The 23,276-nt window shown below is 36.1% G+C and overlaps 3 protein-coding genes across 4 annotated transcripts; all 3 read left to right on the top strand.

Annotated features, from left to right (window-relative positions):
• Positions 1 to 520: 520 nt before the first annotated feature.
• LOC147402092 (rho-N domain-containing protein 1, chloroplastic-like) lies at positions 521 to 5,886 on the top strand. 2 transcript variants are annotated; one of them, XM_086443605.1, is made up of 2 exons: positions 521 to 638; positions 4,675 to 5,886. In XM_086443605.1, the coding sequence occupies exons 1-2, from the start codon at positions 599 to 601 to the stop codon at positions 5,727 to 5,729; spliced, it is 1,095 nt and encodes a 364-aa protein (XP_086299731.1). In that variant the 5' UTR covers positions 521 to 598; the 3' UTR covers positions 5,730 to 5,886. The 2 variants fall into 2 exon arrangements, with proteins under 2 accessions (XP_086299731.1, XP_086299730.1); XM_086443604.1 differs by lacking the exon at positions 521 to 638 and adding an exon at positions 691 to 1,076.
• An 826-nt stretch (positions 5,887 to 6,712) lies between these two features.
• Positions 6,713 to 14,502, top strand: LOC147402091 (putative E3 ubiquitin-protein ligase XBAT35). The gene is made up of 9 exons (XM_086443603.1): positions 6,713 to 7,131; positions 7,218 to 7,332; positions 9,601 to 9,681; positions 9,831 to 9,919; positions 10,011 to 10,102; positions 10,351 to 10,432; positions 11,163 to 11,265; positions 12,446 to 12,531; positions 13,493 to 14,502. The coding sequence occupies exons 1-9, from the start codon at positions 7,030 to 7,032 to the stop codon at positions 14,180 to 14,182; spliced, it is 1,440 nt and encodes a 479-aa protein (XP_086299729.1). The 5' UTR covers positions 6,713 to 7,029; the 3' UTR covers positions 14,183 to 14,502.
• Positions 14,503 to 17,964: 3,462 nt separating this feature from the next.
• LOC147402090 (protein CUP-SHAPED COTYLEDON 3-like) lies at positions 17,965 to 21,631 on the top strand. Its single transcript, XM_086443600.1, has 3 exons — positions 17,965 to 18,225; positions 20,670 to 20,935; positions 21,264 to 21,631. The coding sequence occupies exons 1-3, from the start codon at positions 18,057 to 18,059 to the stop codon at positions 21,516 to 21,518; spliced, it is 690 nt and encodes a 229-aa protein (XP_086299726.1). The 5' UTR covers positions 17,965 to 18,056; the 3' UTR covers positions 21,519 to 21,631.
• The last annotated feature ends 1,645 nt before the right edge of the window (positions 21,632 to 23,276 follow it).

The raw sequence follows: 23,276 nt of genomic DNA, 5'->3' as shown, positions 1-23,276 counted from the left end.
ACCAAATTGAATTAAGGTCGGTTTGGATTGGTTCGATTCTAGACCAATTCGATTCGGTTCTGGTTCTCATATAATGGAACCAATTTTGGTTGGTTCGATTCTGATTTTACTCTATATCGAATCAACCCGAACCAAGTTGCACCCCTAGCAAAATCTAAAGAAACTCCTTATAGCTCAACAAATATATGATATAAATGGGACAATTCATGGGATAATAATTGTGACAAAATCCATGACAATAGTTTTCTATCTTGTATCCTCAGATCATCCTCCCCAAAAATAAGTTCATTCCGAAACTTCTAACCTAGATTTTATCATAAATATTGTCCCATGAACCATCCCGTAATTATATATAGTTTCTAACATATTATCGGATCCGGACATGATTGATCCAGATCCGATCCAATAAGCTATTGGATTGGAACAGACCGGATTATGGAGTTGATCCGATCCATTGACAGTCGTACTACGAGATGACCCTCCCGATTCAACTCGGATTGGGGGAACGATCCGGGTTTGTCAACCGAGTTCTGGGAGAGAAAACCAAACACCATAAAATGCAGAGCGGCTATCGAAGCTCACTCCGCTACTTCAAGCCATGTCTCAAGGAATCAATCTCATTTCTCATAACGTTACAGGTATCCGTTATTTTTCTGTGTCTCTCTTTCTCTTTGATTCTTATTCTGTTTGAATATATTAGGGTTTCTTTTGTGGGTTCCAAATGCTTATTTGTGAAGATTGATGCAAGGGTTTGTGAAGTTAATAGCTTTCTTGAGTCTTCTGTTGTTGTGAGACTTAAAATGGTTCATGAAGAGTTTGATTGGTGTTCATGGTCTCTGTGTCGTTAAGAGGCGTTCTTGGGGCTTTTTGTGTGAAATTCTGCAAATAGGTTACATGCAAAGCTTTGTTAAGAGTTAAACATGAGACACCCAACAGGGGTTGTGGTCTTTTGCTCAATCCTATTAGATTTTTTACATCCTAGAGATACTTGTCTGGTTCAACTATCATGCATCTCGAGTATTTGTCATCCAATGGATTTAACCCACATTCTACAATAATCTGGTTCAGGACTCCAGGTCTGCCCTAACCTTCAATTATTATGAAATAATTGAGATAGCTTAGTAGGGAAAAATGATTATATATATATGGGAAATGTTCAGCACCCAACCATTTACCCAACCATTTTTGTCTTACATGGGTTAGACGTTTTGGAATGGGCTGATTTTTGGTGAGGATGATCTCTCACCAAAAAATCAGCCCATTCCAAAACTTCTAACCCATGTAAGACAAAAATGGTTGGGTAAATGGTTGGGTGCTGAACGGGACCCTATATATATATATATGTAGGTTTGTGTTTTTTATTTTGATTTTATAATGTTAAATTTGCCTTGACAATAACGTTAACCCGTGAAGATAAGATGATCAACAATCAAGAGTTTGTCTAAGGTGTCTGTCTAAGTAAAGAAAGCCACCTTGGAAGGAATTTTGAACCCAAAGGGAAAGAGGTTAGAATATCAATGATACAAGAGTGCAAAAATGATAACTAATGACACCACACCATGACTTCTCTAGTTCTCTTCCAAGCCTGAACATTGTCGTCCCTTGGAAATATAAGAGTGTCAAATATATCTAATGAGGTTACCGAAGGAATTGACCTCCCAATCATTCAAATTCCTCCTGAAATAGAACTCCCAAGAGAAACCTCCATCATCACTCTCTATAAAATCTTGAATTACCATGTTTTCTGTATTGGGTATAGAAAAAAAAAACTGTGAACTGAATCCAAGGGGACTACATCAGCAATCTCCCCAAAACAAACCCATTACCTTTGACTACTCTGAAGCCCAATATTTTTCTAAGTTTGGGTAAGACTTTTTGATGCAATTCCACATTCTTCATCCATAGAATATTCTAACTTTAAGGAAATGGATTATGTAGTGTGTATCCTCTGCATTGTTAGCAAATATGATGAAAGGAGCTCGTTTGGATATCTTAGAAGTTCTCCTGGAATGAGACAAGGTGATCCACTATCTCCATTCCTAGTTTTAGTGGTGTTGGAGGCCCTTTGGAAAAAATGGTCTTTAAAGCATCTTTTGTAGGTAGGTTGGACAGATGGGGGGTGATGGGGTAGTAAAATTCATGTGCAGATTGCAAATGATGACCTAATTTTCTGCATGCATCCTACTGGCTTAAATATTTAGAGGTCTCATATATTGTGTTTGAGGGTTTTGGCTTTAGCTATAAATTTGAATCAGGATGTGGAGTGTGTAGTCTGCCATCATGGTTTACTGGCTTCCCTCTAGGAATAAGCTATAATTGGAGAATATTCAGGATTTGGTAAAAGAAAAGATTGACAAGAGTCTGGCTTCTTGGAACTCCAAATATTTATATGGCAAGGTTGGATTATGAAATATAGTGGAACTTTTGATTCTATATCTTCTTTTCATAACTGGTGATCATCTCATATCTCGAGGCCTTGTTGTCCAATTTTTTCTCTTTGTGTGAAGCCAATGGCAAAACTCTTATTTATCTTCTTCTTCTTGTTCACCATAACTTCATTTGCTCAATCTGGTCTCATTTTTTGATCTCTTTGACATTAATTGGGTTCTTCCAAGTTCCGTGTCATCTATTCTCCTAAAGCTAGCACACTCATAGCCTTCTCTTCAAAGAGAAGAATTTTGTGGAATTTTATGCTGTTTGCCACGTGTTGGAGGTTTTGGAAGGAAATGAATGAATGAATTTCGATGGGAAGGAACATCTACCTCCAAGTGCCATCATCAGTTTTTTAGTTCTTCTATACTTTGGAGTAAGCTCTTCAAGGATTTCCGAGGTTTGTTCTTTGAGGATTTTGTATTTAGGTGGGAGCTTGTCCTGGTAATACTCTTCAGGTATTTCTCCTCGACTTCCTTTTTTGTCAGTTTTAACATAATCTTACACTTATAAAAAAAAGATTGAAAAGTTGGGAGGCCTTGGTATTAGAAGATCAAAATTAATGAATTTGGCTCTTTTAGGAAAATCGTTGTGAGGTTTTGGGGAGGAAGAGGGCAATCTCTGAAGTGAGTAATTTCTGACAAGTTTAGGTGTGGTCCTTTTGACTGTGATGGTGTCGGGTGAGATCTCCATGTGACGCGGGCCTAGAATTGAATTCTAAAGATTTAACAAAAGAACATTTTGAGACCAGGGGCGGAGCCAGGATTTTCTTGTAGTGGGGGCAAACAATGGTTTGTTGTATAGTTGAAGAACTTGAAGATGAATGGTTTTAGGGAGAAATTCAGAGGTTTTTGGTTAGAAGTTGAAAAAAAAGATATTTAGGTCATTTCCAATTAGTATAGGAGAAGGTACGGTCAAGAGGCAATGTCATCAACAAAGAAGGAAAGGGAGGGGGAGAGGGGGCGCAAAAATTGGAGGGAGGTGAGGGTGTGGGGGCAATGGGGAGAGAGGTGAGGGAGTGGGGACAAATGGGGCATGTAATTAGTTGAAAATATAGGGGTGTCTCAAAGTTCTGTGGGGGCAATTGCCCCCACCAGCTCCTTACTAGCTCCACCCCTGTTTGAGACCCAGGGTTTTATAAACTGGATCGTGGTATATTGTCCATATCAAATTAGAAGAACCTTTTGAGGTCCAAGGTTATATAAGCTGGTCATGTGATGGCACTCTGGAACTTGGGCTTGAGAAGAAACTTGTTCTGTACAACCGAGTTTAGAAGAATGTATTTATAGTGGGCAGTAAGATTTCCATATTAAGACTTGTCGAAAAAAATATTATTAGATAAAATTTTGTCATTATTTACAAATGTTTGTGTAAAACCCTGTCTAGTTTTTGTATTTGATGATTAATAGATTAATTAGGGTTTCATATATTTTTATGTTTTAACCTTCTCATTTATAGCTCAGAGAAAAATATCTGTGAAATCTTCAATCCTAAAATTTGAGTACTCATAATTTTTTATACTTTTCCTGACCATTCAAAAGAATGCAATGAATATTTTAGTCATTTGATCTACTCAACCTTTGGATTCATAAGATCCTATAGGTCTCACCTTTCAGTGTTACACAAGTTGGACATAAAAAAAGTTAGAACCTAATGTTCTACAAATCCTAACCAGATGCTAACAAGTACCCAACTGTTATCGTTCTACTTCGAATGGTTAGTAGATTCATTAGAAAAAAGAAAACTTGTCAAATGGTTATGATCTTCCAATTGAATTATGATATAAAGATAAGAGGTAATGGTCCAATAAGAATCAAAATGTCAAATGGCTATGATCTTCCAATTGCATTCCGATTGATGAGTAGGTCCTAATTGCTTGCATTCATTGGGTGACTATTGTTAGGGTATACTAGTGGAGATCTCTCCAAAAAAATTGTATGAGAAGATGAACATGATAAGAGAGGAAGCTAACCCCACAAAGGAAAATGACATCAAAACAAATAAAAAGGAAGCTCTAGCAGTTGGTTTGAGCATTTAAGTTGTTTAGTTTGTACTCGTGTTCCTTTTAGTCCCAACTAAACTAGATATTGCACGGCATGGAGAGTTCTATTATAAATTTACTTATAACAGAAAACCCCATGAAGAAGCCAGAAGACTCAATTTGAGTTTTGTGAAAGCCATGCGCTTTTAAAGATTTCCATGGTATATTTTGACTATCGGATATAAATTTCGGCTTTCATGCAGGTTATGGTTCATCAAAGGGAAGATGCCTTCTCTGCTTGGATGTCTCAGGAGGATCAGCGGCTATATCAACCTACTCTCGCGTTGATTTCAAACCCTTTCCACGAGTCACTATGGTTTTAATGAAAAGCCCATTTCATATCTCCAGGAAAACATCTCTTGTTTGTTCAGCAAACTCAAACAATCACAAAAGAAACCCAGACTTCTCCAGGCAAAACAAACAAAACGGATTCTTCAGAAACAAAAACAGGCAAAACCCGGAGAGACATAACTCTCAGAACCTTGAAGAATCCGAGCTGTTATCCTCTAAAAATGGGTCATTACTTTCTCTTTCCAGTAACCCAAGGTTTCAAGCTACTGCAATACCCGGGCCAAGAGAAAAAGAGATTGTCGAACTATTCAGAAAAGTCCAAATCCTGCTCCGAGAACGTGCATCAGCAAATGAAGAAAAGAAGGAAATCTCACAAGGACAAAGTAGAGAAAGCGAACCAGTTGATTCTCTTCTTAAACTATTACGGAAACACTCGGTTGAGCCTGAGAAGAGATCAGATCAATCAGAACAAAATGACCCATTCAATGGGCAGCAAAACACAAGTTTCTTTGGTTCGAATACTAGCCCTGTGGAGAAGGAACACGAAGAACCCAATACCAATCCTTTTATAAGGCCATTATCTAACTTTCGACGTAAATCTCCAGTTCCGAGAGTAAAGTACCAGCCTGTATATTCTACCAAAGACAGTATCAACATTGCCTCACATTCAAAGTCGCAAGGATGGACAAAGAAGGTTGTGGTTGATCCTGAACCCGAACCCAAACCTGAACCTGTTTCGGCTGATATACATGAATTATCTAATGAAATGCCGGAGTCGGAGTCCTCTGATACTGATGAAGCTTATAATAATGAGGTTGTGGAAACGACATCGAGCGAACACACTGACTTAAGTAAACTAAAGCTAGTGGAACTGAGGGAACTTGCAAAGTCCCGTGGCGTGAGAGGGTACTCTAAGCTGAAGAAAAGCGAGCTCATCGAACTAATAAGTGAGAAAATAGCAGATTGATAGACTGACTACCTTTGCATGCTGAGAAGAATAGAATCTGAATCATTTTTGTCCTCCTTTTAGTTTGGTTTCTTGTTGATCTTCAGGATTGAAACAGATTAAGAAAACTTTATTGTTTTGGGATTTTGAATTTCAGTGATGAGTTCTTTCTTGGTAACTGAGGGTTGATATTTTGTTTCTTTTTTGTTACTTAGTGTGGGTTGCTTGAATGGGTTGTGAATAAAGGGCGGCAAACTCTAATAAAGAAGAATATTTTGGGTATTTTACTAGTTGGCCAATTAAGCAGGGGTGAAGTGAAAACTCAAAGGTGCGAAGGGTCTCCTATTAAATTTTGAGAGTTTACATTGGCAGACCAAGTTTTGCTCACAATTAATAATTTTTGAGTTACTATTGCCACACCAACTTTACTAATGCCACACCAATTCTTATATCAGCAACTCTCTTGAAATTTTGTCAGTGTAATACAAAGAGCTTGGTATGTTATAAGTAAAAGGCGGTGTGTTAATAGAAGCTGTCTAATTTTTTGGTTTCTGATTCTAACTAATGTTACGATCGTTCTAGAAAGATGGTTGCATAAAATTCAAGGGTGCTCGAAAGTCAAGAAATCATTAACGTAGCTCAACCACTTCTCAACCATCCAATTCAATGCTTCATCCTCGAGATTCGTTCGATATGTTGAATCCAGTGAATCGTTCTTAATCTATTTCATGGAAATTTTCCTCACTAGAGAAGAAACTTTAGGTGTTGCCCATAAATACCTGTCACACTTATTAAACCTGATTGATTATTTCTATCCATACGTATATTTCAGGGGCACAAGTAGGTGCCATGTGGCAGTATTTAATGAGGAATACGGGTGAGAAGTATTTGTGAGTTGTAACCAACATCCCAAATTTCCTATTTTTTCATTTTTTTTTTTCCTTCAAAATTCAAAAACATCAAGTCGTCGTCTCTCCATTATTTTGATCAAAACGCGTGACCATGACTTATTAAACACGAAGAAATAAATAAATACACGTAAACAAATAAATAAATATTAAATAAATTTGAACGTTCGTCGAAGCTAATTCGTCCCCTGATCTGCTACGAAATCTCTCGATTTCATTTTAAATTTCTGCTTTTATTCTTAATTTTTGATTTATTATCTAGGGCACCTGAAACGGTTCCCTAGATTTTTGATCATTGTTTCGAAAAAAAAAGCCTTTTTCCCCTCAAAACCCTGAATATCTTCGCAATTTTAGGGTTTTGATTTGAGTTCTGGACTGCAATTGAGATTTTCTTGGGAAATTAAAGGAAAAAAATGGGACAACAACAATCCAAAGACGAGCTCGTTCATCAACACGTGAATAATGGAAACATTGAAGGAATTAAAGCTCTCCACCGAGAAGGCGCAAGCCTTGAGGTATCAAATAGTCGAAATTTTTATTGGATTTTATCTCGTAAGTTATGTTTAAATATGAGTGAATCTCAAACTAGATTTCGTTACAGTGGTTTGATAAAGAAGGAAAAAATCCTTTGATCTTGGCCTGCATGAGGCATGAGCTTATTAATGTTGCCAAAATTCTCATTGAACTTGGTGCTAATGTGAATGCCTATCGTCCAGGTATGATTCTAAATTTTTCTTTAATATTGTATAATATGAATTTTAGATCTGGATTTGAGAATTTAGAAAGAAGATTTATGAACTTTGGTTTGATTTTTTCAGAAAAATTTTAGAACTCTCTAGTTGAACCTTCTGATTTTTCAATTCTATTCGATGTTCATTATTAAGTTATACAGTTGGTTAATTTGAGAAGTTTTCGTAAAGATTCCGTGAAATGTCAGAATTTATACAAATGATGTTTTTGATTTTTTTTCCTACTCAAACCCGTCATCTTCAACCTGCCTTAGACCTGAGATTTGAAAGTTGAAAAAGAAAAAAATTTTAGGTTGAAAGGTAAAACAGTTATCCTATTCAGTGATTAATTGATAACTTGTCGATTCGCTGATTTAACCGGCCGATCCCTTATTCAATGAATCTTATGAAATTTTGGAAAAATTTGGTGAATTTTGTGAGTATGGTCGAAAGCCCTCACCTCTTTTTATTGTCTTTTAGCTTATATATATATATAGGGAAGCGATCAAAGGTCCTAAAGAGAGCCAACATTTTTCAATATATGGGCTAGAAGTTTTGGAATGGGCTGACTTTTTGTGAGGGTGATCTCAATGGTGATGAGATCATCCTCAAAACAAAAACAAAAATCAGCCCATTCTGAAACTTCTAACCCATATATTGAAAATGTTTTGGTCTCTTTAGGTCTTCCAAACGCTCCTCATATATATATATGGGAAATGTTCAGCAACAAACATTTTGACAAACATTTTGGCAAAACATTTTTCAAAACATGGGTTAGAGGTTTTGGAATGGGCTGATTTTTGGTGAGGATGATCTCTACGGTGAGGAGATCATCCTCACCAAAAATCAGCCCATTCCAAAACTTCTATCCCCAGTTTACAAGTTGAAAAATCGTGGACCGTCCATTTTTTGTAAATCATTTTTGATGGGGTTAGAAGTTTTGGAATGGGCTGATTTTTGGTGATGATGATCTCCTCACCGTAGAGATCATCTTCACCAAAAATCAGCCCATTCCAAAACCTCTAACCCATGTTTTGAAAAATGTTTTGCCAAAATGTTTGTTGCTGAACGAGACCCTATATATATATATATAGGGGGCGGTTCATGGGACATATGCAAAAACAATGCTTTTCCAAAATATGGGTTAGAGGTTTTGGATTGAGCTGATTTTTTGCGAGGATGGTCACTATGATGAGAAGATTGTCCTCACAAAAAATCAGCTCAATCTGAAATTTCTAAATCCATCAAAAGTGATTTACAAATTATTGGCAAAAAATCGACGGTCCACATTCTAAATCACTTTTAATGGGGTTAGAAGTTTCAGATTGGACTGATTCGGATGATCTTCCCATCATAGAGATCATCCTCACAAAAAATCAGCTCAATCCGAAACTTCTAACCCATATTTGAAAATTTATTAATGTTACATTGTTTTTACATATGTTTTTTCATATGTCCCTTGATCCGTTCCCAAATATATATATATATATATGGGAAATGTTCAGCACCCTAAGTTTTACCACACACTTTAACAAACGTTTTTTGTCCTACATGGGTTAGAAGTTTTGGAATGAGCTGATTTTTGGTGAGGATGATCTCTATGATTAGAAGATCATCCTCCCCAAAAATCAGCCCATTCCGAAATGTTTAGCCCCATGTTTACACGTTGAAAAATCGTGGACCGTCCATTTTTTGTAAATCAATTTTGATGGGGTTAGAAGTTTTGGAATGAGCTGATTTTTGGTGAGGATGATCTCCTCACCATAGAGATCATCCTCACCAAAAATCAGCTCATTCTGAAACTTCTAACCCATGTAAGACAAAACGCGTTTGTTAAAGTGTGTGGTAAAACTTAGGGTGCCGAACGGGACCCTATATATATATATATATTTCTGTTTCCTGTTTCTTGAAACCATTTTACTGATTATGTATAAGGGTACTAAGTTGATGAGTTTATGACCTATCAAAGAAAATAAAAAAAATATTTATGGGTTAATGATCAAGAATTACCATTTGTGTTTTATTTAGGGAGTATGGATATGTCGAAGGCCACATGAAATCATATCATGAGTTGCCTATTTTATTATTTTACTATGAATAATACCATAACATAGAGGAGAGAAACACTTGCCAGAATATGATCTTGTTATTCTTCTTTTTTCTTGATCAATCAATCAATTAGTAATAGATTGAAAAAAAAATGTACTCTTGACCATCTTTGGTTCTCAATATTTTTTTCCTGTGATTGTACTTTAGGTGGTCAAGCAGGGACCCCTTTACATCAAGCTGCGAAAAATGGTCTTCACGAGACTGTTAAGTTACTTCTCTCTCATGGAGGTGCGAATTGTTAAATTAATTTGGATTTAAGTCCCGTATTGCTGTAGTTGTACTTGGCCATTAAGTTCCTTGCAGTAACGAACTAGTAGTCTTAGTTCTGTTATTTTTGGTACTGTTCTTAATGGATGGATTTTTATTAAATGTTGCAGCAAATGCTTTATTGAGGAATAGCCACGGTCGGACTCCCCTTGACATTGCTAGATATAAGGGGTTTAGCTTTGTTGTCCGTGCGATTGAAGTATGTTTAGTGTCTGTTAAATTATTCTAAATTGCATTCCTCCAAAGATGATTTTTTTGGCTAAAGGTCTTTTTTTCAATATGCTTCTTAGAGCCATATATGCTTTTTCTCTGGTTGGCTCCGGGAGCTTCATGGGCCAAGTTTTCTTGAAGCGTTACTTCCTCAATTTTTATCAAGAAAAATGTGGGTACACTGTTCAATCTCTCTTTGCTTGGTGCTTTATCTTTGTTGGTCTTCTATGGTATATTTTGGTTCTTCCCCATGTATTGATGTTGTTGGAGGCTTGGAGCAATATTTCCAAATGGATGAACTTGCATAGATGCAATTTAAAGTTCATCCCTGTTGTGGAATTGCTGTTAAAAGCTATTTAAGTGATTATTTCTCTCAAAGAACTAGGTGCATGTGCTGATTCAATTGGGCATTATTTGCAGTTGGGTTGTGGTTACACCACATGGTTCCCGTAAGCATAAAAAGCCTCTCAGATTGGAACTTGCCATATATTCTAGCCAGCAGGTACTATGGCAATAATTGTTACCCTAGAAGAAACTTAGGATAATGATCTTTATTTATTTTCACCATTAAGTTTTGATAGCAGTTTGCTTATTTATTTTATGTGTGTATCCAAAAGCTTGTTTGGAAGACGGAGACACTTGCAAAAGTTATTTCAAACTTTGGATCTGTTTCAATTCGATGTTGTAGACTTGTAGTTCTCAATGGTCAATTGTTTTTATAGGTTTGGCTTTGATTGATTTCATGCTAGTATTGTGACCCTAGTTGTAAGATGCATTTTAGCATAGTGAGACATGAATTTACCCTCTTTCATTTTAAATGTTGGTGTTGGTATGATTTGGCACCAATGCAGATACTAAGCAAGCCTCAAATTATTCTTAGTAGTATCTTTTTCATGGTTTGAAAAGCTAGTTGTATAGGTAATTGATATGGAATACTAGTTGGGTCAGCCTCAGCCACACACAATTTAATTGCATGTTTGACATTTTTTGCATCTGAAAATCTTGTTGTTTATATAACAAATTATGGTTTATTATCTTGTTCTACTTAATCCTTCATTTCAAATATTTGGGACCGACTTATCCAATTTTGTGTGAACTCTAATAATATGGCTAATTATTGGTCATACCTTTAAATGGTTGTGTTCTATGATTGACAATGTTCTATTACGCTGGTTGGTTTTTCAAATAAATTAAATAGATCAACTGATAAAGACCTTATGATTAATGAACAGGATGGCAAGCCTTCTGTAATCATTGCACTTTGGAAAGCCAAAATTCAGGACCCAAAGTTTCACCAGCTAGATCCTTCACTTGTCATCATTGACAAGGCCACCAGTAAGTCCTTAGTTCTGCAATTTTATCTTTGAGAATCTTTTATGACCGCGTGATGAATGGATATTAATAGTGCTGTAATTTAAAGGGAAAAAAAGGCCAAAACATAACGTAAGAAAGATATATGACTAGGAGTATCACCTCAACCATGATCTTCAGTGGTTGAAGTCTCACTAATGGTCAAAACTCCTAAACACTATCCAAGTAGCTATCACCTCACAGATAGCAGACACTTTGAAGACAAACGTAGCAAACTATTTCCATATTTTGACACAGGGCCCACATGTAGATAAATCGAAGGCTGAGTTTTGTGAGAATGATTTCATCAGCATGGTTACCAGCCTCACAAACGATCAGACCTTTTTGAAAATTCACCCTTATCAATTGAGGACTTCAAAATTCAAATTAACTGTGAAGTGGACAATCTAGACAAATTTTCAATTTGTAATCTGCTATTTTGTAAGGCTAGAACTGCCTGAATGGGATGATTTATGGTGATAATGAACTCGCCAAAAATGATATGTTTGACTCATCTCCATGGAGGTCCCCCGGACCATGTGTCAACCTATCCTGCTATACATATCGATTATATCCTTTCAATAAGAGATTGGGTCAGCGAGAATGGACCTTGACTGATCCAGTTCAATAGCTAGCTATATACTTGGTTTTGATGGACAGATCTAATTTTTTTGGGTTTATCCAATCCATTGACAACCATTGATAACATAGCTGGATATCTTTGTACAACGCTCCATCTTGAAAAGAGGTGTTATATATGTCATATATGGTTCATCACGGGCCATGTGTGTTTACTTAGCTTATATTCCTTAATATTTGTGCTGGTAGTATGAATTCATCTGCCTGCTTTTTTTATGTTTAGAACTAGAACTTCCATTAAAAGAGAATCAAATATGATCACTTTGGTTGAGGTGCATTTATTGGAAGAGCACTCTGTATCTATCCATGAAGACTGAGGCTGCAAAAGCATGTCAAGCAAGCGATTATATATCATAATCAGTCTTCTCTAATTAGCAAAATAAGGATAAATAATGCGGTTAGACCCAACATGTGTTACTGTACGTAATCTATTTTCATTAATTTATTATTAAAAAATGATTTACTTATTAAAAATAACGTATTTTTCTAAGAGAGACCTGAACTTTGCTTTATGCTTCTCTGGCAGAAAAACGGCATAAGCTTGGATCTGCAAATGAGGGTGACAAGCAGCAACTTCAGTGGTTGTGTAATGCATGCAAGGGAGTTCCCAAGGTACCACATAGAACAATTTTTTTACAGATCATAACTTGGCTGTAACTTCTGCATCTGCAAATAGGCGTATTGCTTTAACTTCTCATGTCATAAATATTCTTTTAACGCATTCTCAATCTTACAAGTTCTCCCACTTACGTAAATGATGGAACCAGATAAAGCTTGTCACCTTGCCATCATGAGGAAGATACTAATGGTTCACCATTCTGGATTGCCAGGGTAGCCCTTTCCGAAGTTAAACTTGACAAAACCTGAACTGGTTTCTTAATTTGATATCGAGCACACTCCGTTTCCACCCCATTACTCCCACTCTCTCTTCACAAAATAATTCATTAAAATTGGCTTGCAAACAACTAATGATTGAAGTGAGAAAGATATATAATTATATAAAAAAAATTGAGTAATAAAACAATTACTGCTGGGCTCAGTTAAGAAACGTACTTATCAAAGAAAATGAGAATAATACAAATATATAGTGGTTATGGTAATATTACTGAATATTACAACGTCAAATACATTAGACCACAGTTTAAAGTCTCAGAATGTTTTGGCCATGACAAGAACGATCATTGAATGTTTCTGAATGTCTCTGTTGTGATGTTCTCAGTTTTTTCATAGCTAAGACATTGCTTCTTGCATAAGACAGCTTCTCTACCTAAACTTGGGTAAATATCAAAATATATGTTATAGCAGATCATAACTTTCTTCCCAGTGTACTGGCAAGAAATTAAGTGAGGCAAGTGTTTTGGCTTCTGGTATATACTTGAATTTGACAGTATCTAGCTTGTATGTAGTGGCCGTTAGGTTAACCTGGCCACCACGTCAAATTACTTCTATGTCCCAGTAAAAGATGGAAATAACCAGACTTAACCGAAAAGGAAAAAAAAACTATGATAATGCACTCACTTTACTGCTTACAAGAGTGCTTAGTTATCAGGGTTTGGTTTATTCAACATTCCAGGTAAAGTATGCCCCAATGCTGCCTCCTCATACCCATACTCCAGTGGCTCCTGTGGTTGCACCACCATCCGTTCCAGAAGATGCAGAATTATCCATGGCAATTAGAGCCTCCATTCAATCTGCTATGGAGGAGAGATCATCACTTCATCCAGACATTACCTACCTGAGCTCTGGAGTAAGCCATACAAATGGTTGGGACCCAATGGAAGGACATACTCCTACTTCGAAAGTAAGTATCAATGGATGGCTAGATGAGCCCACTGAAGATGCATACAAGGGCTGGGGTGTTCCTGAAGCTGGGTCAAGTAGCAATCCATCTTTGCATGAGGTTCCTGATGTTGCCTCAACATTGCATGAGATTCCTAGAACAGAATCAATTCCGTCAGCTCCACCGATTCTTGTGGGCGCAGGTGATGGTCCGGTTCAATATCCGTCTGTTGATTCCAGCCATGTTGATCTCTCCGTTTTGAAATCGGAAAATATGGAAACAGGAACCAGTGAAGTGAAAGAAGATGGAGGTTCTTCTTCCTCGTGTGTAATATGTTTGGATGCTTCAGTCGAGGGGGCCTGCATTCCATGTGGTCACATGGCTGGATGTATGTCTTGTTTGAACGAGATCAAATCCAAGAAGTGGGGTTGCCCTGTATGCCGTGCCAAGATAGACCAAGTTATAAGGCTCTATGCTGTTTGAGTCGAGTTGATCCTTGACTTTCTTGGGGGGCTTAATATTCTATATATATATATATATGTGTGTGTTATAGGAGCATCGCTCATGATTGTTTACATTCTCAATAATCAAGTATATGAACTTCAGCTAGGTGGCTTGTGATCACTTGAAGAGAGTACAGCCATATAGTGTAAATGATGAGACACAATCGAAACTTCTGTTTTTTTTTCATTCAGCTATGTAATTATGTCACAGTGGTGTTTATAAGGAGGTCCTTGATATGCAACATGTAATCTGTGAAGGTAACTGTATCTGTTGTATGTAGTCTTCATGAGTTGCACCGATGCAGGTAAAGCTTAAATCCCTTCTTGTTAAAATACAATTATTTATGAGGTGTACTGAAATACAATTCTTGACTGGTTAAGTTTTCATGAAGAGGAAAACAATATGAGTCATGCTGGAGTGACTTCAAGATTGTACCTCATATCACATCTTGACGTAAAAGTGTGTAGGAAACATATGTATATGTTTTTTGATTCGTATCTCAATGAAAAGTATCTATGATTCCTAAACACTTTCACATCAGGATGTGCGATATGAGGTACTCACTTCAGTATTATTAAAACAATAATATATATCCTGTATCTTTAGATATCAGCTTGACATCTATTTTCTTCATGCTTGGTCACTTGTGTGTCTTTTGCTTATCAGAAATGACTGCTTTCCTACTCAAATTATTAAATCTTATCCGTGAAATTTGGGTCGGTTGAGTGGATCTTGTTCCTTCGTTGTTGATATCTGCATCCACTACCTCAATTCATACTCTTTTTTAGTCACGATCTCTTGCCCTTCTAGAAGCTTCAACTTGCATATTTCTTTTAATTAGAACTGCAATCAACCTTCATTGAATATAACCAAATCATCTTGATTGACTTTCCCTTGGTTTATCATCTGTAATGGCTAATTCCTAGCAAAACAGATTTTTGGGAGTGGTCTAGAGTGACATGATATACCATTCAACCTGAGAAGATAGGGTTTTCACTTGAGGTTGAGGTGGTGATCCGAAGGGCCTGTTTAGGGGTCTGTTAGGGTCATCCAACGGGAAGGGGACGGGTTGCGGGTGAAATTGCAGGAGAGAATATCAGGGGTGCAACTTGGTTCGGTTCTCGATTTGATGCAGACCAACTTGCACCACCCTAGAGAACGATAGGATTTTTGGGCTGTTGTAGGCACGGGCATGACCTTGTGAATAGGCCAATGTCCTACAGGCCCACTAAAGGTTTGGGTATGCCATTTGAAGGTTATTTTGGTCATTTTTACTAAAATTCTTGGTCTGAATATAATTTCATTTTTCCTCATTGAAATGAGTTTTACAGGCCCACTAAAAGGTTGGGGTATGCCATTTGAAGGTTATTTTGGTCATTTTCACTAAAATTCTTGGTCTGAATATAATTTTATTTTTCCTCCTTGAAATGAGTTTTTCTACTTAGGTAAGGGCCTTACTTGTTGGCATGTATGACACGAAAAAATTAAGCATGTGGCATGAAATAACATGTGTTTATGTGTTTCATGGTTGTGATGATGCTGCCATACATGATGCATTCATCAAGGAGATCATACCAGACCATCCATAAGATAAGCTGGTTCAATCATGGATGCATGGTATGGAGGCATAAACGGTATACATGGATGGATGACCATGACCCCCTTATGCTTTGAAAATATGGCATCATTTTTTATTTTATAGTATGATCACTCCATACCCAATATTAGGCTAGACCAATGATGGATGCAAACATACATGAGATCATAGATTGAAAAAACCCATGATCCACCATTGTCAACCATGTCAAATAAGGAAATCTACTTCTACATGATCAAACTGCAAGAATTACACAAATGAAACCTAAGAAATTAATCTAAATGCATGCATGGATATCCCCTTTATGAAAGAAATTTGAGTTAAGGAAGCTAAATTACCTTAATGAAGTTGAAAATTTTAGAGGGCAAGAAGTCAAAAAGAGAATGCAACGTATTATTTTAGCTGGGTAGCACGAAAGGACATTTAAGAATGACCCATGTCTACCTTTAGACAGCCAGAATATCTGGATAAGATTAAGAAAAATGCTAAACTTCCTTCCTAGGAAACTAGGTTAAACACCGCGTCGACGTGGAGGCGTGCAAAGAACTATGGAAACTTCTCCGCAATATACAAGTGAAAAGCATCTATGGTTCCGTGCACACCACCATGTCAGTACAGTGTTGAATGTGGTATCACAGGATTTCGAAGAAAAACACCCATGATTCTTTGTGCGCCTCCATGTCAGCACATTGTTGAATGCAAATTGTAGGAAGTCAGTATAAAAATGGAAAAAACTTTGAAGCGGGCAAACCGTTTCAAAATTTTGAAGGAATCTTTTTCATTGGATTACAGGTGACATTTCTAAGGAGGTATTCCAAATTTTGAAAGAAATGTAAGGGTGTGAAATAAATTCAAAGCCCCATGTTTTAAAGTGGTCTCCCCGCTCTAGTGCGAACTCATATAAAACAGCTCAAAGAATAAAAAAGAGACCTTTCGCTTATGGAAATGAATCAAATGATAGAAAGTTGAAAAAGAATGATAAATTATTGAGCCGTGATAAATCAATCCGGCAAAACATGCGTGGCATGTACGCTATTGATGTGGCAAGGGCACAAAACCATAGATCTACCTTTACCACATCAGCCACGTATAGATCGCGTATGTTTTGCCACGTCAATGTATCATTAGTCTAAATTATTGGTTGTACAGATAGGATTTTCAAGCTTTCACTCTTCTAAAGACTGGCCCCACCTTCCTTTCAAAGGGAGGAACCTCACCTTCCAAACAAAATGACAATAATTTCATTCAGTATTATCTTTGGCAGTTTCTTCTTTTCTTTTAATTTTTTTTAATTATTTTATTTCTTTTATACTACATACCTGGTAAACCAAGGTGAATTGCATTTTCCTAGATTTTTTTTACTATATTCATGAAAAATTATCTGTAACCTAAATTTAAAAAGAATAATACTAAAATAATTTCTTACGATATTGCATTCGACACTGAACTTACATGGAGGTGTGCACAAAATCATGGATGCTTTTTACTCTAATAGTATTCATTTAAAAAAGTAAGACACTGGCTTCCTAACATTAAAGGGTCAATTGCATTTTCTAATAGAAAAAAAATTTAGTCAATTTTCTCAAACAATTAACATTTATACCCTAAAATATGGGGTTTGATTTTTATTTTTATTTTTATTTTTTTCACTCCCATGTAGGAGTAGGGGTGTGTATAATTGCTAAAAATACTAAGAAAATATCCCAAAAAATGAAATTTCTGAGAAAATGTTTTGTTGGTGTAATGAGTACTATATTTCATCTTAGAACCCACCCGGGGTTAGCTGAGATGGCAAGACTGATTGGATTTATTTTCCAGGTCATGACTTTGAATTTCTATATATCCCTCCACGAAAAATGTGGGTATTTAATTGTTGCACACGTGTCGGGTGGGAATGTATGTGTGACCTGCCAAAGCAAAAAAAAAATTAAAAAATTCATCTTAGAAAGAAAATTGTGGTACTTTATAGTATTTCCACAAAAATACGGAATAAAATGCAAGACGAATTGCTTTTTCTAGAAAAGAAATTTTCCACTATTTTCTCCAACAATCATAAATATCTTAAATTCAAAACCTAGGATTCTAGACAAGATTTCTTGTGAACTTGGAACATCTACAAGGTCTTATCATAACCTGCCACCAACGCTATATATAGCATCAAACCCATGAAGGAAATTGAAGTTTTCTCACCAACACCTAGCTTACTTTAGAATTAAAATAAGAAACACAAACAGCTTTACCACTCCAAAACAATACATGGATTTAAAAGAAGTAGAGGCCACACTGCCCCCAGGTTTCAAGTTTTATCCAAGTGATGAAGAGTTAGTCTGCCATTATCTATATAAAAAGATTGCTAATGAAAGACTCTCAAAGGGGACCCTGGTGGAGGTAAACTTGCATGTATGTGAGCCATGGCAGCTACCAGGTGAGTCATCTTTTTTTCATTTTTAAAAAATACTATTTCTCTCTCCTTTCTCACATTATTTTGTGAAGGTATATACTAGGGTTTTGAAGACTAGACCGAACGTTGGTTCGACAGGTCCAACCGAATTTTGTAGTAAAATCGATTTGGTTAGTAAATGATCAATTTTTTTTGTGAATATTAGCTTTTTAATTATCAATATAAATGTTGATAGTTTTGGAACAAATACACATATTTTTAAAGTTTTTGATAAATTTAAGTTGGTCCAACCAAATTGAACCAGGGCTGATCAATTTGACAAATTTTTCGGGCCAATCTTCTGTTCAGTTTTTATAATGCTGGTGATACATGGGTTTTTATTATTGTTATTTTGTGCACGTAATACATAGGCTTTAATTTTATTTTACATAAGCTAAGATCGACCGAGTGAATTAATCATCATGCTTAAAACATCTTCGTTGATGAATAATAATCTTAATTTGTTAAGAAATGAGTTAAACAAATCTAGCTAATCATCTTCATCATCAAATCTTATCCTAAAAACTTGGGATAATTGTATCTTTCTCTCCCTCCATTTATGTATGTCTAAAGTCATGTCTTATGTTAATTCAAGTATCTTCATATAAGCCTTAAAAGACTCAATCAAACCAATTCATTTTAATTTTTCCATTTTGTTCTTTGAAAGCCTTCAACTTGCATGTTCTCTGTAAATTAAAGCTGTTTTAATTTTTTACACCACCAACCATCCCAGTGTATCGATACTTCTGTATATTGTTCTTTGATTTTTGAAATACTAGTTAACATAATATATTCTGATTTATTTGAACCAAATTGTGTATCAATGCTTGTAAACTATTGCATATTTAACATCATTGCAAACAAATTGAAATGACATTTTCCATGCAAAATGCTGCATACAAATAAGAATTCAGTTTCATGATTAGTTTTTTTTTTCTTTTTTTAATAATTCTTGGGGCCTGTTAATGATGACCATTTTTGTGTCCAAAAATGATATATTTAAGAGATTTTTATTTTTAGAGCAAAAGCAATATAAACGACTATTTGTGTAGAACGTCATTTTAAGAAAAACCTTCCCTGGAAAAATTTTCTAAACAGTATTTCTCTAAAGAGAAATTTCTACAATTTTGCCTATAATGGGTCCAAAATTCCAATAGTCCTTGCAGATAAATATTAAAACTACATTAACAAATATACTTCAAAGTATTTCCAAGATTATATCCTTGTGGATTTCAAGTATAACTTTGTCTTACACACTTCAATGCATTTAATTCCAAATTTATGTCCTTGAGGTTAAACATTCTTTATTCTTAGTCCCAAAATGGGAAAGAGTCAGTTTTGTTCATATAGATTTCAAACTATCTTTCTGTCCCAAGATAGATCCAAGAAGACTTAGCTGTATGAATACAAGAAACCAGCTCTTTCTTTCTTGCAAGGTAAGGCACACAATGAATGACACATAAACACTAAAATTCATTAGTGGGCCCACTTGATGGACTAAAGAGATACCATTCTAATGGGGCCAAGTGTGTTCAAGTGTGGTGAGTACTGAGTTCTCTCTTTCACACACACACATTCAAGGGATGAATACTGAGTTCTCTTTCACACACACACACACACATAAGGGCATTGAAACCAGTGATCTCATGTTGCATCCTTTTATGTCCTTGCCTAACCTTTTATACTGAAAATAAATGAGAAGGTCAATGGATGAAAAATCAATTACCTCTACAATCTAAACCTTAGTTATTGAGTTTAGTAACAAAAATCAACGATTTTTTGAAAAAGTCTTGTTTAAAATTACATCCCCGGTGATTAAAACGAAAAAAAAAAAATGCGACTTTTTCATTTATAACAAAAGTCGCCTTTTTTTCCAACTTTTTCCCTCTTCTTTTTTTTTTTCATAGGAACAAAAATTTTAATATTTTCTCTCTTTTTTTAAATACGGGATTTGATACATAATTGAATTTGGTAATCATAAATGTAAAAATATGGGGTTTGATGATAATAACTTGCTTTTATGAATGTCCATTAGATATATTTTTTTTCATAACTTTTAATTTTTTATTTCGACTGTTTGTTTTTTTTTTTCTCATTTTTAACGGTTTTTCCGAAGTTTTCCCTTGCCGATATAAACCCTTACTCCGACTTTGTGATATGTTGGTGAGTAGTGAGCTCTCTCTCTCTCACACACACACACACACACACACATGTATATAAGGGTATTGAAATCAGTGGTCTCGTGGTGCAGCCTTTTATGTCCTTGCCTAACCTTTTATACTGAAAATAAATGAGAAGGTTAAATGGATGACAAATCAATTACCTCTACAATCTAAATCCTAAATCCTAAACCTTAAACCTACCTTAAGTTCATCAACTGTGAAATTTAAATGGATAACAAATCTTCCTCAACCTTTGAATGAGCTCAGATGAAGCTAAGCTTGGTGAGAATGAGTGGTACTTCTTCAGCATTCGTGAACGTAAATACACCAAAGGCTTTCGTACCAATCGCGCAACAGCCTCGGGATACTGGAAGGCCACTGGAAAAGATCGGATGGTGTTCAATTTAACCACTAATGAAATTGTTGGAATGCGAAAGACGTTAGTTTTTTATCAAGATAGAGCCCCAAATGGGATCAGGACTGGTTGGATCATGCATGAGTTCCGCCTCGAGATGCCACATTTTCCTTCTGAGGTATCATCTTTATGATTCTAATTAAGATTTACTTAGCTTAATTACTCATGCAACATGAACCGAACCATGGCAACAAAAAAAAAAAACAAAAAAACAAAAAATTGGGTTTCAAGCTCTTGCCGAAAAATACTTGAATCCAATGGATAGAAATCTGCAATCAAGTGATTAGTAGGCCCAAGGTGCCCCATGTGGCAATATTTGGTAACCCTAACATGGGGGGACAGGTGTTTGTGATCAACACCTCAGGCTTTATATGCTTGCAAATCTATGGCACCTCTCCTGCATTCTTTAGTTTATTCTATCCTAACGTACTTGATCTGATTGGCAGGAAGACTGGGTCCTATGCAGAGTCTTTAACAAGAACAAGGGAGAATTAGCCAACAAACTTAGCTTATCAGAAAATGAGTTTGATACCACCATTGGTGTCTCTTCTCCTCCTACTGATGACCACAAACTCATCTCATTCTCACAAATCCCACAGTATGGAACACCTCTAGCAGCATTGAACCCTAATTTTCTTGAGTTTCCTCATGAAAGTGGTGCTGAGTATGGGTTTCTACTAGATATGAATTTTGAAGACTGAGGAAATAATACCAATTGTTCATGTATGATGTGGTGTGTTAATTAACTGGATTTTAGGGATTTGGAGCTTAAAGTGTTCAATTTTATGAAGGTTTATGTTATTTTCAGCTCTCATATTTAAATTTATGTGGATATCAACCACTTCACGAGTCATTATGCATGAGTAAGAAGAAGAAGGAACCAACAGAATAAAGAGACTCGTCAACCTTGACGAGCAACTAATGAGTCTAAACCACCCAAAGGTTAACCTAATAAATCTCGATCTGCCTCCCAATGGACTTAACACAGAAGAGTTGCCTCCCAAAGGTTGCAACAATAAGATCGCCTCAAAATTTACTGAACCAAATCATGTTTATTCAATATTTACCAAAATGATTAAACACCTGATTTCATAACTATTCTTTTTTACCAAAATGATTTATATTTTACGAATGAGCCCAGAATCCATATCGTGTGCACCGTGGATGAAGGAATTAATTAAATCCTCCTCCCACACCTAAATACATGCTACGTAAGTCATAATCCAAAGAAATTATGATTTTAGACTTTAATTTCTGTGATTGTGACTTTCTTGGCATGTATTCTCCACCCTGGTTGCATAGGATTCGAACTCTTTAGAAATTGCCTCTTTCAACTTGATGCTTGGCAAAGGCCAAAAGGTAGATTCCTTCAATTGCCCCTATTGACCATGGTTTTAAGATGATTCGTCAGATACATCTTAGTATCGTCCACCAACAAGACCGATAGATAAGTCAAACGTATCAGACGAGATTAAAAATCTTGGTTCATCTTTCTTATTTTGAATGAGATGACTCAAACGTATCAGAAAACTCGTCTCATCACTTTCAAAACCGTGTTATTGACCTCCCTCCGGTATTGGATGACAAAAGAAGAATAATATATATATAGGAAAATGTTCAGCACCCAACATTGTGCCCAACAATTTGCCCCACATGTTTTATGTAGAGATCATCCTCACCAAAAATCAGTCAATTCCAAAACTTCTAATCCCATGTGTACAAGTAGAAAAATTGTGGACCGTCCATTTTTTGTAAATCATTTGTGATGGGGTTAGAAATTTTGGAATGAACTGAGGAGATCATCCTCACCAAAAATCAGTCTATTCCAAAACTTCTTACTCATGTAGGACAAAACATGTTGGGCAAATTGTTAGGCAAAATGTTGGGTGCCGAACGGGACCCATATATATATATATGGGTCCCGTTCCCCACCCTAAGTTTTACCCTACACTTTAACAAACGTGTTTTGTCCTACATGGGTTAGAAGTTTTGGAATGGGCTCATTTTTGGTGAGGATGATCTCTATGGTGAGGAGATCATCCTCACCAAAAATCAGCCCATTCTAAAACTTCTAACCCCATCAAAAATGGTTTACAAAAAATGGACGGTCCACGATTTTTCAACTGGTAAACAAGGGGCTAAATTTTTTGGAATGGACTGATTTTTGGTGAGGATGATCTTCTAATCATAGAGATCATCCTCTCCAAAAATCAGCCCATTCCAAAACTTCTAACCCATGTAGGACAAAACACGTTTGTTAAAGTGTAGGGTAAAGCTTAGGGTGTTGAACATTTCCCTATATATATATATATAGGGGACGGTTTGGAAACAGCCTTGGAAACCCATGACTGACAGTCGTCGGATATTAGGAAAACAATGGCTTGGATTTCTAATTGGAAACAGCTGGAGTGAAATTGCAGTTTTAAAAAAGAGTCTATGCATTTTCAATAAACTCCCTC

The sequence above is a fragment of the Akebia trifoliata genome, chromosome 5 (assembly GCF_017979445.1).
Source record: "Akebia trifoliata isolate Shusen 1 chromosome 5, ASM1797944v1, whole genome shotgun sequence".
Classification (NCBI taxonomy): Eukaryota; Viridiplantae; Streptophyta; class Magnoliopsida; order Ranunculales; family Lardizabalaceae; genus Akebia; species Akebia trifoliata.
Note: the sequence above shows the minus strand (reverse complement) of the source record. Positions and strands in the feature narration are given on the sequence as shown.

Coding starts and splice junctions, on each gene's coding strand:
- LOC147402090 (XM_086443600.1), top strand. CDS start 18,057: ATGGATTTAAAAGAAGTAGAGGCCACACTGCCCCCAGGTTTCAAGTTT. Junction 18,226..20,669: donor TGAGCCATGGCAGCTACCAG/GTGAGTCATCTT, acceptor GAATGAGCTCAG/ATGAAGCTAAGCTTGGTGAG. Junction 20,936..21,263: donor TGCCACATTTTCCTTCTGAG/GTATCATCTTTA, acceptor TCTGATTGGCAG/GAAGACTGGGTCCTATGCAG.
- LOC147402091 (XM_086443603.1), top strand. CDS start 7,030: ATGGGACAACAACAATCCAAAGACGAGCTCGTTCATCAACACGTGAAT. Junction 7,132..7,217: donor GAGAAGGCGCAAGCCTTGAG/GTATCAAATAGT, acceptor ATTTCGTTACAG/TGGTTTGATAAAGAAGGAAA. Junction 9,682..9,830: donor GTTACTTCTCTCTCATGGAG/GTGCGAATTGTT, acceptor TAAATGTTGCAG/CAAATGCTTTATTGAGGAAT.
- LOC147402092 (XM_086443604.1), top strand. CDS start 1,007: ATGCATCTCGAGTATTTGTCATCCAATGGATTTAACCCACATTCTACA. Junction 1,077..4,674: donor AATCTGGTTCAGGACTCCAG/GTCTGCCCTAAC, acceptor GCTTTCATGCAG/GTTATGGTTCATCAAAGGGA.